The sequence below is a fragment of the Harpia harpyja genome, chromosome Z (assembly GCF_026419915.1).
Source record: "Harpia harpyja isolate bHarHar1 chromosome Z, bHarHar1 primary haplotype, whole genome shotgun sequence".
In the NCBI taxonomy this organism is placed as follows: Eukaryota; Metazoa; Chordata; class Aves; order Accipitriformes; family Accipitridae; genus Harpia; species Harpia harpyja.
In genome coordinates, this window is record NC_068969.1 from 4,350,427 (window position 1) to 4,369,134 (window position 18,708).

General features: G+C 38.1%; 1 protein-coding gene across 5 annotated transcripts in view; it reads right to left on the bottom strand.

Moving 5' to 3' along the window:
- The window catches only part of IARS1 (isoleucyl-tRNA synthetase 1), a 114,683-nt gene that overhangs the window by 36,776 nt on the left and 59,199 nt on the right, over positions 1 to 18,708 (bottom strand). For all 5 annotated transcript variants that reach the window (XM_052776156.1, XM_052776160.1, XM_052776159.1 and 2 more), the window contains 5 exons: positions 18,286 to 18,480; positions 12,314 to 12,400; positions 11,516 to 11,599; positions 7,365 to 7,512; positions 3,231 to 3,351 (listed from right to left, as the gene is read on the bottom strand). In XM_052776156.1, coding sequence (XP_052632116.1) covers positions 3,231 to 3,351; positions 7,365 to 7,512; positions 11,516 to 11,599; positions 12,314 to 12,400; positions 18,286 to 18,480 — 635 coding nt within the window. The remainder of the gene's footprint in view (positions 1 to 3,230; positions 3,352 to 7,364; positions 7,513 to 11,515; positions 11,600 to 12,313; positions 12,401 to 18,285; positions 18,481 to 18,708) is intronic.

Sequence of the window (18,708 nt, forward strand, 5' to 3'; positions counted from 1 at the left end):
CATGGCCACACACATGCACAGAGACACACATACTCTTCTTTCAATTTCAGTCATCAGGAGAAAAGTTGTTTTGTAAAATAATTTCTTGTATTGGGCACTTAAGAAAAAAAGCGTAATAAGGCTTACTGTTTTTAAATACAGCATTCTAACCCCCCTTACGCACAAAGGATTGTTTGCCCTATTACTTTCCATAATATCTTCCCAATATCTTATTACTTGCCCTATTTACCAAAGGGTCCAAACCCCAGAAGCTTCCATCATAAAAGATGAGGTTTAGTGGCGAAACTATACTACTATTCAGTAGCTAATAATTCATTTGGATAAGTGCATTATTATCAAAGTGAAGCTAAGTTAGCTGTACCAGCTGCTGCTGAAGAGGTTATTGGCACACATCTACCTAACCTGCAGCACTTCGGAAGACAGTGTCTACAGCTCCAGTTTTGGGCACCTAATAAACCAGAGATAACACACAACAGCAAAAACCCTCTTACAAACAGACATGTGTATGGTTTCAACACATTTAACTATTGCCAATTTTCCATGAATAATTGAAACGATGCTGCTTTCTGATATGTGTTGTCTCCTTTTGCTCCAATCGCATACGTTCTAGGAAGTCAAAAGCTCTCCCCAGGCCAGGATTAGCAGAGGGTTGTTAATGCCTTTCTGAAGTTTTCCTAGGTTCCCTAAAGCATCCCAAAGTTGGAGTGTGCACAGGTATGTTCCCCTTCCCACCCTCAGTCTAGTCAAGTGAGGTCAATACTAAACTGACAGGGACTCCCTTTAGGCTGAAATACTGCTGGCTATTCAAGCTACTAGTAGAAACTGGGGCAGAATTAACATAAGTTTTACTTAATGGAAACATTTTTCTAGAGGCAGGCAATTGGTGTAAAATTTAGCTCTGCTATAAAATACACTTGATTAAATGGAAGAAGCTAAACTCAATTGCAACATTTTTCTGGTTAGTGGTGTCTCCTTGCCATTTAGAGTTTCAAGCCTGTATGTTCTTACACAGGGTCACAGCTGCAGGAACAGCACGTCACAGTGCAGACTGTGCCATTTCTTTGACAGATAGTGCCCAAGTATCACATCAGCACCACTGCCTCAGCTATGCTTTAGACATGGCAGAAGCAACAATTTTTTTTTTTTTTTTTTTTTTTTTTTTTACACATCTTGCAGGTAACAGAGTTGTATGGCATTAGTTGGCGAACACAATCATTTCTTTTTGCTCACATCATGCCACATCTACAACAGCTTCTGCATTTGTTTATTATTTTTTCATTATTATGATTTTCAAAATCTTGGGTTCTAAAATGAAGCTTGTGTAGTGTATTTATCTCCTTTACCTAGCATTTGAGATTATCAGTCACCATTATAATCTTCCTTTGCCTCTTCCTGACATTTTTCCTACTTCAAGTCATATGAAGTAGAAAATCTTTTAAAAAAAATCCCAAACTAGTTTAAGAGATTAGCACAAGAGTATCATGTTGCAGTACACAAATTTACTGCATCTCATTAATATGTCTGACTGAATTCAGAGTTTATGCAGAAAAATAAATTGAAAAATCATGTTTATTAATCACTTCCAAATGAGATGTGTCACTCATTTGACGAGCACATCATGTTATCTTTATCTAACACAAGACAATAGCGTTTAATACCAACACTACAGTCTTGAAAGTCTTTACATTGTCATTTTCCAACAGGAATTTTCTTCTCCTGCTTGGAAGGATCTTCTTGCTTTTTAAAGAAGTCAGCTGACACATGCCTTTTTATTAGCTTCATCTTCCTCTGAGAAATCCAGAGCAGCAAATTCAAATTTCTACCCCCATACTCACCTTCCTGCAAATATTATTTCTGTTTAAACCATGCAGTAATCCAAGATCCCAGGTACACATTCACAAAAGAATTTTCCACTATCCCTCAAAGTATTTTCCTTTTTACATGCAGCGTGTAAACTTGCATAGGCTCTGCCTATTTCTGTTTGGCAACACGTGAAACTCACACACCACCATCAAATTTCAAGGACAAAACTTCTATGAAGCAGCCACATTTTCATTAACAACAGCCATCTTTTATCATGTTTTTGGTTTTGGTAGTTTGAGGATTCTTTCTTCCTTTAATGAAATGTTATTCGATGACCTCACCTGAATTTTGTTATTACCAAAACGACCTGCTTTATCTACTGTAGCAAGGTAAACTCACCTTACTGGTCTTAGTGAGAGTGAACTTCATGCCAGTCTAAGAGGGAGACTGAGATACAAGAGACGACTGAAGCAGAGGAGGACTGTCCTGTGTCCTCATAAACTCAGATCTGGCATTTGGCTGTTTCCTCATTATCTATTATCCCACTAATACCTTCCTTCCCCTAGCTCAAGCACACCTGCGGAAAGCTTCTAAAAATTCTTCCGAGGACATGGGGGGGGTTGTTAGTTTATTCATAAACAGGAACTACAACAGCAAAAGCCACCTTCTTTCCAATACCTAGGTTTCTAGCGCCCTTCAAGGCACCAAATCCCATTGTGACTTTATCTGTAAGTTTGTAAGCTTACTGGATCGCACCAGTTACTTCAGGGGGCTCTTGCAGCACCTTCTCTTTGCAATTAATATTGTCTTAATATAGTGTGAGCATTGAGAGGTATGGGATGATGAAAAAGACAACATGCAGGAAGAAAAACAAGGAGAGTATCTTCTTACAGCTATGTGATATCCTAATGCTATTCCATCCTGCTGCACACACTCCCAGTATGATCACAAAGCAATCCTCTCCATGGAACTATGCAGGGGAAAATTTATTCCCCATGCTCATGTACCTCTCAAAATTATTTTATTTAGCTGACTTGAGCACTGCCCATTTTATCCTTTTTTTACAGCATCCCCAAATTCTATTTGGCCTCCTTTTCACTGCTGTCTTTCAGTTACTATTATAATATTATTAATTGCTCCAAGCACTGCAGATGTTGTTACAGCAACAAGCTATGTCACTGAGCTCATAGGATTAGCCGTGACGAAAAAACCTCATCACTTTTTGAAAACTCTTGAACAAGCATAGCAAAATCTGTATTAACACCCATGAAAGCAGCATTCCATGTATTATGGTAGCTGGTTGAAGATTTCCTTCCTTTTATCTGAACTGTAAGTCTCGTGGAATCTGGAAATCTCTGGATGAAATGGCTAGTTCTCTAATCAAAAATTAAACACCCATACACACACCCAACCAAACATGTGCATACCTGCCATTTCAGCTTTGAAGAACTGAATGAGTGATTGGGTAAAAGAAAGAATCCATTTATCCATGATGTTATTGCTCTCCTTAACTGTGTTCTCATTGTAAAGGAATTCTCTTCCCTCATCCTATCATCAACATAAAAACACAAAACACATTTTCAAGTCATAAGAGTATATATTCAAATCTCTGTATCGAATCACCTGTCAGCCACTAATATTTTGTCACCTTCACTGTGTTACACTGGTTTCCTAAGAGAGAATATTAAATTCCACAAACAAGTATGTAAGAGAAATAGCTAAGGAAAACCTGACTCCCACTGCTGCTGATTTCACCACACCTTCAACTACAAAGGAGGCCAGTTATTTGGATCTGGTAAACCAGATAAAAAGTAGTACAGCACACAATGGTATGCAGTCGTTCTTTCCCTGTTTGCAGTCTAAGTCATAGCTTCCAGACACAGGGTAGGACTCTTGAATTTACATAAATCCTTCATCTAGGAGGATCTGAAGCATTTACAAGAAATGCACTATGAAGATGAATTCTATTGGGGGAACGTGTATATAAACAATATAATTATTTTTTAAGAGCATGTAACAATTTCAACAGATTAAAACATAGAAGAACCTAACAACCTGAAAAAACAGGTGGAATTTTTAGGCATCCAACATGCCTATAGTGGATTTTGTTGCCTTCCAACATACTGATGTTTGCACCCGTCTGAAACATTTCATAACACTTTGCTGACTCTGTAGAGCATTGCAAGCAAGACCACAAGTAAGCTGTATTGGCTTTGTGTGGCAAGGTTTTGGTAGCTGGGGGGCTACAGGGGTGGCTTCTGTGAGAAGCTGCTGGAAGCTTCCCCTGTGTCCGACAGAGCCAATGCCAGCCGGCTCCAAGATGGACCCACCGCTGGCCAAGACCGAGCCCATCAGCGATGGTGGTAGTGCCTCTGTGATAACATATTTAAGAAGGAAAAAAAGTTGCTGGGGCACAGAAGCTGCAGCCGGAGAGAGGAGTGAGAACATGTGAGAGAAACAACCCTGCAGAGCCCCAGGCCAGTGAAGAAGGAAGGGGAGGAGATGCTCCAGGTGCCGGAGCAGAGATTCCCCTGCAGCCCGTGGTGATGAAGACCGTGGTGAGGCAGGCTGTCCCCCTGCAGCCCAGGGAGGTCCACGGTGGAGCAGATCTCCATCTGCAGCCCGGGGAGGACCCCATGCCGGAGCAGGTGGGTGCCCAAAGGAGGCTGTGACCCCATGGGAACCCCACGCTGGAGCATGCTCCTGGCAGGACCTGTGGCCCCATGGAGAGAGGAGCCCGCGCTGGAGCAGTCTGTGCCTGAAGGACTGCACCCCGTGGAAGGGACCCATGCTGGAGCAGTTCGTGAAGAACTGCAGCCCGTGGGAGGGACCCACATCGGAGAAGTTCATGGAGGACTGTCTCTCGTGGGAGGGACCCCACGCTGGAGCAGGGGAAGAGTGTGAGGAGTCCTGCCCCTGAGGAGGATGAAGCGGCAGAAAATAACGTGTGATGAACTGACCGTAAACCCCATCCCCGTCCCCCTGCACTGCTGGGGGGAGGAGGTGGAGAAAACCAGGAGTGGAGTTGAGCCTGGGAAGGAGGGAGGAGTGGGGGGAAGGTGTTTTAGGATTTGCTTTTACTTCTCATTATTCTACTCTGGTTTGATTGGCAATAAATTAAGTTAATTTTCCCCAAGTTGAGTCTGTTTTCCCCATGACGGTAACTGGTGAGTGATCTCTCCCTGTCCTTATCTCAACCCACGAGACTTTCATTGTATTTTCTCTCCCCTGTCCAGCTGAGGAGGGGAGTGATAGAGCAGCTTTGGGGGCACTTGGCATCCAGCCAGGTGTCAACCCACCACATAAGCACACTTGTCGGAGTCTACAGTCTGACTCTTTACCATGTGAATGTTCTTATAACTGGTTGAAAACAGGGGGGTTGGGTTTTTTTTTTTTTCAGATCTACAAACAGTATTTAATATCTGGGTTTAAGAGTCTTTGGACTTTCCCTTCCCTCAGAGTCCAGATGAAAAAAATCTGTTTGGATTATTCAACCCCATAATTATGCATCCACTTCCATAGTATAAAGGAGAAGATACTCAGGAAGGAAATGCATCTGCATACCCAGAAGTGCAGCAGTCCCAGTGTGAGGTCAGCAATCATTTTACCAACTACAGTTACTGTGGTAATTACAGTAAGCATAAAAATTATTATTATATTTCATCCAGGACACTGGGATTATAGTTTTTCTCTTGCAGGAGGCAGAATACAATGAAAAAGTTGTTTAAGCCTGTGCATGAAATCTAATTTAAGCACTATCGCCTCCAATAGCACATTCTTTTGCCTAATATGGTGCATAGGAATGGTTTCACTATCTATTTAGAAAGAAAAATGACATCTGCTGAATTACCAAAACTATCTGCCTAAGCACCTGGATTTTCCACTGGGGTCTTCCATCCCCAATTTGGCTGATCTTGCAAGATTTAATGGGATCACAGCAAAAAGCTGCAAAGCACACTTTAGATAAGTCAAAGGTCAAACAGGAAAAATTGAGGTATATTTTTGGGGCAATGTGTAAGTTTGATGAATGCTGTCTAGGGATCCTAAGAAAAGATTTGTTAAATATTAGGATCTGAAGTTACCAGACTTTCTTCCCAAAAGGCGTTGTAAATAAGTAGTTTTCTCTTTTTAAAGTCAGCTATTTACTGTACTATTTATTGAAGTCAGCTGCCTTTATTGCTTCAAATGGCAGCTCTCCACAGTGATTAGGCTGCTACTGTAATTCCATGTGTAGTACAAGGTTTGAACTTTTTTGCTTAGTTCCCACTCTCCCATAAAAGTCTGCATTAACAAGTGGTAGCCTTCTATCATTAATCTCAGCTGAAAGATTAAAATTGCTTTCAACAAAAACTATACAAATATACACATAAAATCTTCAGTTTAAATGAAAAATTACTATAAGAAAGGAATTTTAATCTTGCTTTCATTCTGAAAGTATAGAAACTCATGTCACTCATCCAGCATTTTTTAGTCAACTTCAAATGTAATCTACAAGTCTAAAGCATTATTGCTTTTATGATGGTTTACCTTTCTTTCCATTCCATTTCTTCATTTTTTTTTCTAAGTTGTATTTAAATTTAACTTTTAAAAAATTAACTGTCATGTTACAGAAGGCAATTTTCTTGCTGTGGCTAATGTATTCAGTATTGAGTATTCCCAAGTTAAACATTTTTATGCAGATTCATAACTAAACTTACAGTAAATGAGTTAGCTCAAGAAATTGTCACAGCAGCTGCTACTGAAAATAACTTTCTCTTCATTACTTATTTGCAGTTCTATTTGTGTTAAATCTGTATGCTATTAAGCAATGTTCTCAGTGCAGCGATATTTGCAGTCCAGATGCCATCCTCCGACAGCATCTTTCCTGCGATGTAGCCATGCCTGACTACATGACGTAGGGTAACAGCAAAGAAAAAGCCGCAGCAGCACTCAAGGCAGTATTAGTGACACCTACTGCCTCCAAGCTACTACACAAACACTGATAAGACAATTACTAGAAAACCAACAAGGCTTTGTATGGACATTTCAGACTGATTCCCTCAAGCACATATGGTACATGGCTTTTAACTGGTGTTCCCAGCAAGGTGACTAGCAGCAGATAATCACTTAGTATGTATTAACCCCACAAACTCAAAGTCCCTATCTTGTTCTCTAATTTCAAGAGTATGAACGCAATAGCACCCCATTTATCTCAAATAAAAGGGAATCAAGAGCACCCTAACCTGAGAAATGATAGCTGTTACGTCTTGACAGTCCCCTACCTTCCACTCCTCCTTTCGATATAATAATAAGCTTGGTCAAGAAGAGAAAGATGCAGGTGATTATAGCTTTATAAAACAGGGTACAAACAGCAAATAACACAGAAATTAACAGTAAGTATATACAACCTGATCTAACTTTGAAGTCAGCCTTGCTTTGAACAAGGAAGTAAAGATCAGATGACCTCCAGAGTCCAGACCTCCCTTCCAGACTAAATTTCTCTACAATGCTAATTCACTATAACAGTGGAAAAAGCACAAAGCCCCTTCCACTTTGCTTTTCCACGCTCGAGAGATCTGTACCTGATGTTGCAGGATCTGAACATTCTGAACAAGAAAGCGATATGCATTGTACCAGGGCAGGAAGACATCCTTCAGTATATCCCTTACTCCTTCCTCCTTAAATCTCAGGTTTTCTGCTCTTACCACGGGAGAATTGATCAGGTATAACCTGCAAAATAAGAACACAATACTTAAAAGCTTAAAAATGCATACACTGATAGAAATGCACTTAAACATACAGTAAACCCTAGAGAGATGCATAGCAAGAGAAAGATACCCAAGGGAGTAGTTTCACACTAAGGACTCTAAGGAAGACAGTATTGTAAGCATGTAACATATTGAACATATGACAATTTACTTCCTAGTGCTACAGGATTATTTTTATGATACTGCATATGGAATTGGAATTCAAATTTTTTTTACTCTAGAATAATTTTAATAGTTAACTGAAGTGATAACACATGCTCAGATGCTATCACAGTATAAAACAAGCAGTGGATACGTGGAATTAGTATTCATCTTCAGAATGGGACCTATTGTTTAGGTAATATTTTGAATTCCTTAACAATGACACATTACCTTTCTACTCAGTCTAGTTAATTTTCTCAATTATAAAAACCTTTGGGCCCATTGCAAACATAAGACTACGGAGCAAGGCAAAACAGGCAAATCAAAGTAAAAGAGCAGAAATTAACATTTTCAAGAAAAACAGCCCCAAAACAGGACAAAGGATGTACCTCCTACCGATACAAATGTGCCTCAGCTCCAGAAACAGCTCTGAAAGAGCAAAGGGGAGGATTCAGGTGATGCTGACTACTTCTATCAGAAGTAGCCCCTCACGGAATCATGCCCACCTCAGCCAAGAGGGTTCATCTATACATGAATATCCACCCTGTCTAGGGAGATCCTCCTCTGGTCAGTCTCTCTCAAGCTAACGGTTCCTCATTTCAGACAGAAAGACATGTCCCCCAGCCTCCTTGCTGGCTGCAAGTTCACAAAAAATCATCTTTATACTTTATCCCATCTTCTTCCCTAAACAAATATTCTGTCTACAGAGACAAACTGGTATCTATCAAGTTAACTCAAAAAGAAACCAGATGTTACTCAGGTATCAAAAAAACCGTGAATACAAACTTGATTTAGATACACTTAATTTAATTTTCCACACATGAAAAACAAATCAAATATTTATTTTAAATATTGTGGCATTTCTCAACAGAATTTATCAACTCATTTTCTCACATTTTATCAACTTTTAAAATCATGATTCTAAACTAATATAACTTTATAGGCACTTCCTTTAGGAGGCTTTAAAATCTTAATGGGGTTTGACACAGCACATTCAAGAATACCAGCCCATAAATTCTTCAGGAGACGGCTTGTTGCATAAGATGAATACATAAAAATAGAGCTGCAAGAGTAAACAGACAGTAATGCAGCACAGAAATGGGCATCTCCACTACTGTATTGGGAAGTAAAAAAAAAAAAAAAAAAGTATTTTTAAACATGATATCTGAATTCAAATTATAAATTTACAAAAGTACAGAAGAATTAAGCATGATAATGAACTAGTAAGTCCTTAAATGAAACTAGAATTTATAAGTATATATTTAAAACAAACCTCCTGTCACAATTATTTATGTGCTTATTACTCATTAATTTATTTCAGAAGTCAAATGTAACTTTGCTCTGAATACGAGAGCTGGTCTGGCCCTAGGGCACACCAGGATACTCCAGGCCTTTCACCAGTTTAGGACTTACCTAGAATAATGACCACTTCAAATTGCCTCCACTGTTTTCCTCCTGAGGAGGTAGCAATGCAAGCTAATCAGAACTATGAAGGATCCGTTAAATTGCTCCTCCGCACCCACCTCAGCAGCACTTGCTGCAGAATCTGTAAGAAGTCTTGTTAAAACAGCCCTTAGCATGAGAAAATGAAGCAAATGTAGCTCTCAGGCTACAGTTTTGGGGTTGGGGTTTTTTTTGTTTTGTTTTGTTTTTTAACATAGCAGCCCTACAATGCCTTACCATATGTAAATGTTAAAAGAATAGTAATTTCCCAAATTATTCCAATGCAAAGATTGGAATCTATCTTACATCTATCATACGGAAAGAGAAATAAGGCACCTGATAAAGGGATAGTTCCATCAATTTAGTTACACCTAGTGATATTACCCATTGGGCAGAAAATAAAACCTTCCTCAAATCAAACCAGTATTATCAAGTTTTCTAACACTATGAGAAACAATAAAGTAACCTCCTTTCCATCTCTCTAAAACAGTAGTCTGTGGCATTATGTTATTTCTTCTACATTTTAAGAACAAATTGAGAAGAGAATGTAACACATCACTTCTAACAGCAACACTTACCTCAGGATACATGAAATCAAACATCTTGTAAATACTATGGCCAGCAGATCTCTTTCTGACATACTTCAACTTTGACAGCTACCCAACCCAAGTCATAGGTCTTAGGAATATTAAAATATAAATGTTTTTGACAATTCTTGCAGATTTCACACAGGATTCAAGTTTCAGGAAGTCTGAAGTTGGATTGTTAAGTTTACTGTGCTGTTATTTCTTCTGTTTGCCCTTTCCATTCAATTCCATATTCATTTAAACAACTTACATGTATGTTTTCTGCTGATCTATTTATCAAGATACTGCTGAGAATACTTCAAAGGTGTAGTTAAAAAAAAAAAAAATATATATATATGTACATACTGCAAAAGCTAAAGTAACTCTGCAGGGAACCAGTGCCAAGGAGAAAAACTCAGTTGTAGCTTTTTCTATAAACAGAACACATCAAATGCTTCAGCGAATAAGCAGAGACAACTGAATCGCAGAGCTCCTTCCATAAACGAACCTAGTCTGCAATGCTTTTTACTCTCTATGTGGGTGTATGTATAAATAAATGTGACATTAAAGAATGAGTACACAGGCAGAAAAATGAATTAGCTTTTCAGAGATAAAAAAAAGCTGAATAATTGAAATGTAACTTCTGGTGGTTTACATTTTTTGCTTTGTTTTATAAAGAAGGCAGGTGTTTGGTTTTTTTCAACATCACCCGCAATTTAAAAATCTCCAATATGAGTAACTCCAACCCTTTTCACTCATATTGTTCCAGCTACCAATTCACTGGTATTCTGCTAATACACCTTGATTATTTGTACAGAACAATCTTGATTAAATTTAAGAAATCCACCCAACTGCCCATTGTAAACTTATATGAGAAGATAATTTACTAGGTCTTTTAAATGCTAAAGCTTGAAACAATAAGGAACTTCACATCTATTTTTTTAAAATTATATAGAACAAGCAACAACCGTCTTTCTCAGATAAACAACCCACGGTACACTAAGCTTTCATTCAGCCCAATCGTTACCATGTGTAGTTGTAACATACAATTCAATGTGTGTGAGAGTTTAAGGTTTTCTTATATATAGCAAGAATTACAGGGCTCTTGAGAAATGCGTAAGTAGTGTACTCCCGCAGTTATTAAAATGTCTTTATTGTACCTTTACCTCAAGGTATCACTTGGTGCATGTAGTTAATGCATCTAGCCAAAGTACCAGGCAACTGCATAATTACATTTATACATCAGTATAATTTTAGTGAAACACTTGAACTGTGTTTAATCTCTGACCAGGACAATTTATATATACACATTAGGCTGCTCCACTTTTGCTTTTCTCGTTTCACTACTACTAGGTACATACTGTATTCTTATGCCTTCTCTTTAGCAAATGTGGAGTATAAGCAGCAAACAAAAATTTCTGTGTATTACACAGTAATCTTTCCCTAAAATAACAATTTAACAGTAAACTAATAGTATGGCTCTCAAAGATTTTATTCAAATTTTCACTGGGTCAACTCAGACTATTAGCTGCAAGAGCAGACAGTGCTGGTTCGAGTGGATGTCAGCTTTGGTTGTACCAGCCTTGAGGGAGATAAGACAAGGGTATAGAAAGGCCAGGCACTGTAACTATTGCCAGGTCTTTTGAGTCATCCACTCTTTCAGCTATTTGGCTGCCATAGTGGTCTAGAAGTTTCTAAAATTAACTTTCTTCCTACTGCTAATTGTCAAAAACCCGTAAGCAGCCCTCCTGGTATATGTCTGCTATGAACAGAAAGCTAACATATCAGATTGTACATTAATTGAAGAAATCCTACCTTAGTGCATCAGCTCCGTAACTATTTACAATACTCATTGGATCAGGATAATTCTTCTTCCTTTTGCTCATTTTTTGGCCATCACTAGAAAATATCAGAATGTAACCATAAATTCCCAAAATTCTTGTAATACGTGGATAAAGAAAAAAGGCATTTCAAATTCAGTTTAATTTTCCTGTCCTATTATGTTCTTAGTAGCATAGACATGATTATATATTAGCACATCATTTCAGTATGACTGTTGAACCCATGAGAGCAACTAAACAAAAAACCAAAAACCAACCAAACAAACAAAAAAACCCACCAAAACCCAAAACCCAACCCAAGAGGCTCCCAAGTTACAAATCTAAGCAGGAAATCTGTCTTTCCTACCAAAGCTGAGGGAAGATGCACTTGTTTTGAATCCAGCCCACTGGCAAAGCTTTATTAGAAAATAAAGGGAAACAAATATAATTAACTTATTTAAAATTACATCTAGAGCTACATTTATAATCCCTTTTACTCTCCATAACAAGTATCATTTATTTTCTATTCTTTCCTATTCTGACTTGTTACTCATTTTCTCTTTCTCTCTAGGAAGGACTAATCCTGCTGGAAAGAACCTAGTGCAACAGATTGCTGGGATGTATAAACCTCACACTCTCAGGTGCCTCTTACCTCCTGCAACATCGATATCTCCCTGACAAGTCTTAACGGCTCCAAAGTCCATTTCAGATTTAATTTACAATTTGCAGGGACTTATCTGAAATATTCTTTGACTAAAAATCTGTCCAGAGGAGAACTGACTAACATACCAACCTGGCAAGAACAAGGCCATTCACAATTACATTCTTGAAAGGAGGCCTTCCAAAAAGAGCAGTGGACAGCACCAGCAAAGTGTAGAACCTGAAACAAGAGACAACATAAACATGACTTTCTAAATACGCCAAGCTAAAGTCTGCATGTCCTCCATTACAAAAGAAAATTTTCATTATGGTGTTTTACTCTAGCAAAGTTAAATTTTAAGTATGTGGAACATTTATGTGGCAAAATCCCAGAAGAGGAGCTTATTGTAAGTAGACCTCTTTCCTCTTTGTAGCGTATTGTGCTGTTTGCTCAGCTGTGATCTACTAGTCCAAGAAGGCTGAAAAATTGTAATAGTAAGCATTAGGAAAGTTGTGAAGACGAAAATTGTAGCATTTTCCTCTTTACAATACAGAAAAGAGAACCCTGTCCCTGAACGAGCTCCCTATTTGCTCACTGTAAACCTCTGAACACAGAATCAGTCAGGAACAAACACAGCAGACAGGACTGGCACACTTTTTTGGTGTGTATGTCAACGTGTGTATTCTTCGACCTAGCAGACAACAGAACCGTTACTGCTGGGAACACAAAAGCAAGTTAGCAAAACTGAGCAGGGCCTCCTTCCAATCAAATAAACTTAGCTGGTTCAATTAGTCATCACTAGAAAAATATGAGAATGTAGGCATTCCCCACAACAAAGGGCAGTAGAGGGTTCCCCCCACCATTTGATGTGCTTACAATAACTCTATAAACTATCTAGGACACTTAAGAAATCAGTGTTGGAGCAAGCACAGGCACCTATTGTTCAATATGTTGATATATGATTATATCTGAGAAATTAAGTGGAAGTGCAAGATAATGCGATAATTTCATACTCAGGAGTCAGAACCTTCACCAAAGGAGATATCTATGAGCTTCTGTAACTGCCCTGCTGGTAATCACTTTTAAGAAAATAACTGGAGGGTGGGCCACAGCTTTCCTGGTTAAAAATTAGTATCACACTGACGATTGCTTAGCAACCTTAAAACAGCAGACGATTATTAAAAAGCTAATTGATTTAGAATAAGGCACAGGAGGTTATGCCTCAGAACTATGCAATTGCATGAAGATTTAGTGGAGAAACACTTTAGTGGGGGGAAAAAAAAAGTCCATCTGCATATTACAAAGTAGTTTTTATCAAAAAGCTGCCTGTAATTGTGAAAGCATTATTCTGATGCTTGAGGGTCCAAAGCTCTGTAGAGGTTGCTGTGTGCATTACCGCATTTATTAACTGGCTTACCTGATAACTCTGATGCTTATCTCTCAGACAGGCTTTTAACTCTCAAAATCACCTCAATTCACACTACAGGATACAAATTCTCTTTATTAAATTGCATTGTAGTCTCATGAATTTTAACCAACACTCCTCTACCTGCACACAAACACATGCACTCAAAATACCTGTCTTAATTTTTAACCTTCTTAAGAAAAGCCCTAAACACAAACATCTGAGCATTTACTCAGATGATTGACACCTCAAGCCTACAGCACTGACAGTTCAATACAAACACAGCAGTACTACTTCTTTAGTATTTAGTATGAAGGTACCTCATTGACAAACTCCCACCACTTTCTGCAAATTAGTCGCAAATTCTCGTATTAGAGCAGGTGCATTTGCAATTAAAAAGAACAAAGCAGAACCAACTAGAAGATATTTCAGTGCTGTTTGTATTAGGAAAATTGTACAGATGGACCATGGGCACTGGAAAAATACATCCAAGAACTCTTCACAAATTAAGTTATTTGCATTGTCAAACCCGATGAGCCTCAGCAATGAGGCACCTTAGTTGATGACAGTTACAAGACCGTCTTTGAGATCCTGTGATCCACTGGTTTACACACCATTCTGACAACTCTTCTCATTCTTTTTCAAATTATCCTTTTTAAAAAATTCACCTCATTCACTCTGAATGTTTTAAAGGAGTGTCTCTATGCACCTTATTTTTTAAATACCTTGTCCACAGACACATTTGTTTGACAACTTCTGCTCCTATGCTGCTTCATCTTCCATTCACCAAATCTCAAGTCTGCTTCTAGTTATGTCCTTGCAGATAGATAGCTGTCAGCCAAAACAATAGTAAAAAACCCCCTAACACCACAGAGACAGAAGTCTACTTTGCTCTTCTTCCCTCCTCTTCCACTCCCCCCAAAAGGGAGAAAGTGTTCCCTCGCCTGTTTTCTCCCTTCTTGAACAATTGTGGGCAAATCCATAATCCTGTGGTTCATGCCAAAAACCTTCAGCTGTGAATTCCCTGTTGGCCACCACATTCTGACCATGACTATAAATCTTGTTGCATCTCCCTATATACAATCAGAGATAGAGCTTTTCCTGCCAATCTGTCTGGACTGCCAGTCTTGCAACCCAACTACTGTAACATTTTTTCCTTCCAGCCTCAACAAATATAATTCAGCTCTTTCTCATATCCACACAGAAAGTCATAAAAAAGATCACTCTCCTAGCTCATCACCTTAGTCACATTAATTTTCCCCTTGTCTCCCTTGACTTTCTCCCCTTCTCTATTGAGTCAAACAGAAGCCACCAGATTTCCACCCCAAGCCTTTTACCACCTACCAGTCCTCACTTCACGTCAGCTGCAGTCTCCACCCTGACACAAGACCTATCTCCATTCTGAATCTTAAAACTCTATACAGAATGCTTCAAATAAAAATCACATACTATGCTCTTAACACTTCAGAACTCACTCACCAGCTTGTTGTTCACTTAGGCCTATCATGATATAGTGCTGTCATACTAGTGGAAAAATGGATGTGTCTTCATTTCAAAATATCCTCATTTTTTCCAAGACTTGGGAAAGGTAACTAAAAGCCTAACAGTTTTAGTATAAGAACCCTTCTTAAGAACAGCCTGAGATAGCTTTACCTTTTACCAAAAAAACCTACCACCTCACATCTTAATTCCTTTTTTCTTTCACAAAACAGAAGCGCTCTTTTGCAAATCACAGAACAGTAGCTGTTATCAAAGCCCCAGCTCATTAACAGGCATAAGCACCATGGGAAAGGTATAAGCATCATGTATTGAGGCAAGTGTTTCGATATTCCACCCACAAACAGATGAGACTGACTTGGGTATGGCGAAGACTTACAGTAACTCTTATGCTGATGTTAAAAACAAAAAGCAATCTACTCGAGATTGTAATGTGAAAGTCTCCATTTGCACATTGCCTACAGTACACAACACAAGTGTGTGGGCTCAGACTGAAGCACAGCAGGTATATGTCTACAACCACAGAGTCACCGCTGGCATTAGCATCAGCTTGGACTTCTCTTGTTATTTTTCCAAAGCCAATCTTCAGTTGAATTAGTGAGATGATTCAGTTCGGCCTACTAAGGAAAGGGAAAGAAGCTGCTTATCCAGAGGTTACATTTACTATTTAAAAAAGAGAAGAACATTATAAAGCAGAAACATGATAGCAGATCTGGATGTTGCACTGCACTCAAGTTTAGATTAATATCATACTATAAAAAGGCCAACTTGTGTAAAAATTACAAATGCATTCTTTAATGGCACTAGAGAGCTTCACTGGATGCATATGAGATCAGACTTATCTTTTCATCTGTCATGTCTCCCACACATGCTTCAAAGGATAGCACTAAAAGAAACACTGCAGTAAGTGTGTGTGACACATACTAATCCACTGTGACATCCCAATCTCAAATAGCTAAACCCTGAAACCTAAAATCATTCATTCCTCCTACATTTTTACGGGAACTGTAACTACCAGGAATAGATTTTGTATCCACATAAAAATCCAAAACCACTTTTAATTCTGTTTAACTTTTATAATTCAGTAGCTCCCTTGCACAGTGTAAGAATGACTATATGTTGTTCAATGTTTTTAGTTTGTTTTCATTTTTTGGCATCTAAATTACAATAAATGCCCTTTTATCTTTATAAAATGTAGCAGGGAGAAAATCAGTTTGACCATGCCTTTTGCATGCATTTAATATCTTTATCGTGTGTTCTTTTATTTGTCTCTTTTCTTATAAAAAAAAAAAAGGCACAATTTTCCAATTTTTTTTCAGATAGAAAGAAAGAATAAAAAAAAGAGGGAAAACTAAGTTTTTAATTCTCCTTTCGTGAGCATAATGAACAATGTTGCAGAAAGACCAAGACATGGAATCACTAGTGTTACAACTTTTCAAGCTGTTTTTCTCCATTCCTTCTTTGTTCTAACACAGTACTAGCCTCCCCCAGCTGCTGCAGAGTAAGCAGTTTTTCTCCCAGATAAACAAAACGTATCACTTGCTTCAAGATAAAACAGGTATTATTTAAATATAGTATATAACATTCCATTTTGTAGTTAATATTTCCTAAATTAGCTTTTGTCAAATTAACAGTGCTGTATCCACATGCAACAGTGAAGAAAAAGTAAATGAGGAAACATCGGGTTCACTGTACGTACTGGATCCAACCCTGCTTGAAGAGCAGCAAGAACAAAATAGTGACCTGCAAATGAGATCAGTATGCCCCTCTACTGCTGGGTTTCATGCTACTCTACTTAGTTGCATACTAACACTGAAAAGCACCATGACTAACAAGCTGTAATACACAACTGTGGAGAGCACAAAGTTAAAGATCAACACAAACAGATGGCAAAACAAAGACTACTTTCGGCACGGGGGGGTGGGGGAGGGGAAAAAAAAAAAAATCACTATACATGTAAAGAGGTCAGTTTTAACCAAGTTCATCAGGTTGCCCTAATTCTAACCTATGCTTTGTGGACCCATTACAAATATTATGCATAGCACTAACTAGGTAAGGCGCAGGTATATTCTGAAAACTATTTAATATGCCATGAGGAGTCCATGTTACACTAAGTGAGACTTAAGTGGTCCCTCCCTAACTGGCAAACTTGCAAATATAACTTCTGTTTTGAGGACCTAGATAATTTTTTTGCATCACAAGTAAGGGGTTGCAAAGTAAAGACACTTTTCGCTATATTCATGAAACTTGTTTTTATTTAGCATCATGCCTCAAATGTTTCCTTGCTTAAGCCTCCTGGTTTTGAGAGTCTGTATAAACCTTGATCTCAACTTCACAAACACGCAAAAGCTGACCTCTTACTGCTTTGTTTGGGCTGGTTGGTTGTTTCGTTGGGGAAATAGAGGAGTGGGCAAAGGGAGGTGCCAACTATGCTCCAGAGGAATTTAGTTTATTTAACTCTAATAACTCAAGTTACTGGATGGAAGAGTTCTACTTGTACACAGTCAAATGTACTGCAAATTCATCTCAAAAATCTGTCAGTTTTCACAGCCGATCTCAAACTTCAAAAATAGAATAAACACTTAAAAATGCCAAAATTAAAACTGTATGTATGCATGCATGTATGTATGAGAACATTACCCAGAGAAAATCTTAGAGAAAAATTTTCATCAATGATTGAAAAGCATTTATCCAGAGAAGAACCAAATAAGCAGATGAAGTTTGCAGTTAGAAAATTTCATTTTTGTAAACTATAAGATCTTAACAATAGAAGGTTTGACTTAATTTGTTTTTTCCCCACTCATATAAACCCAAAATTCTAATTTAATCTAGGGAGCAAAAATTACTAGCTTATACATTGGCTTGAAATCCTCAAAAAATTGACTTCCATTTCACCTGACTCAATTGCTGTTCTGTTTCTAATAGAGAACTTAAGTTCTATGATAATTCAGCTGCTGAATTCTGAGATTGAATTCCTGAGATTCTTCCTCACCAGGCCAAAGATCTGCCCTATTACCTAATGATGTTTTCCACAAAAGCCAGGAATATTGCTTGCTAACATGTCGTCTTTCTGCAACATTTTGTCACCAAGCTTTAGAATACTTTGCATTTTACTGAAAAAAAGACATCATACGCTTATCTATACAACATTAAAGGATCATCCAGATGTAATAGTGTTAGACGCAGGGCAGTAATATCATATAATAAAGTGGCAGAAAATTACCATCCTCGGGTTTGGTCAATGCCTTCAGCAATGAAGTCAGCAGGGAAAGCATCTTCAAGTTCTTTTTTGTTTTCAAATGGATAATGGACTTGTGCATAAGGCATGCTTCCGCTCTCAAACCAGCAATCAAAAACTTCAGGGACCCGGTGCAGTAAGCCCTTGCCACAACGTGAAGGGATAGTTAGATGATCAATACTATGGGAAAGAAAAAGATTGACAAATTCTAAACAACAAGAATTCGCACAAAAAGTTAATGTTATGCTTGCACATTAGTTATGACAGGAGTTTTGGTTTTAATTTTAATGATTCTTCAAAAAAGTTCAGCATTTCCTTTGACAATTTTTATCACTTAAAGCTGTTTTAGAGATTTATTTGTATTAACAGCACCCAAGACAGAAGAAAGGAAAATTTATACATGTTAAT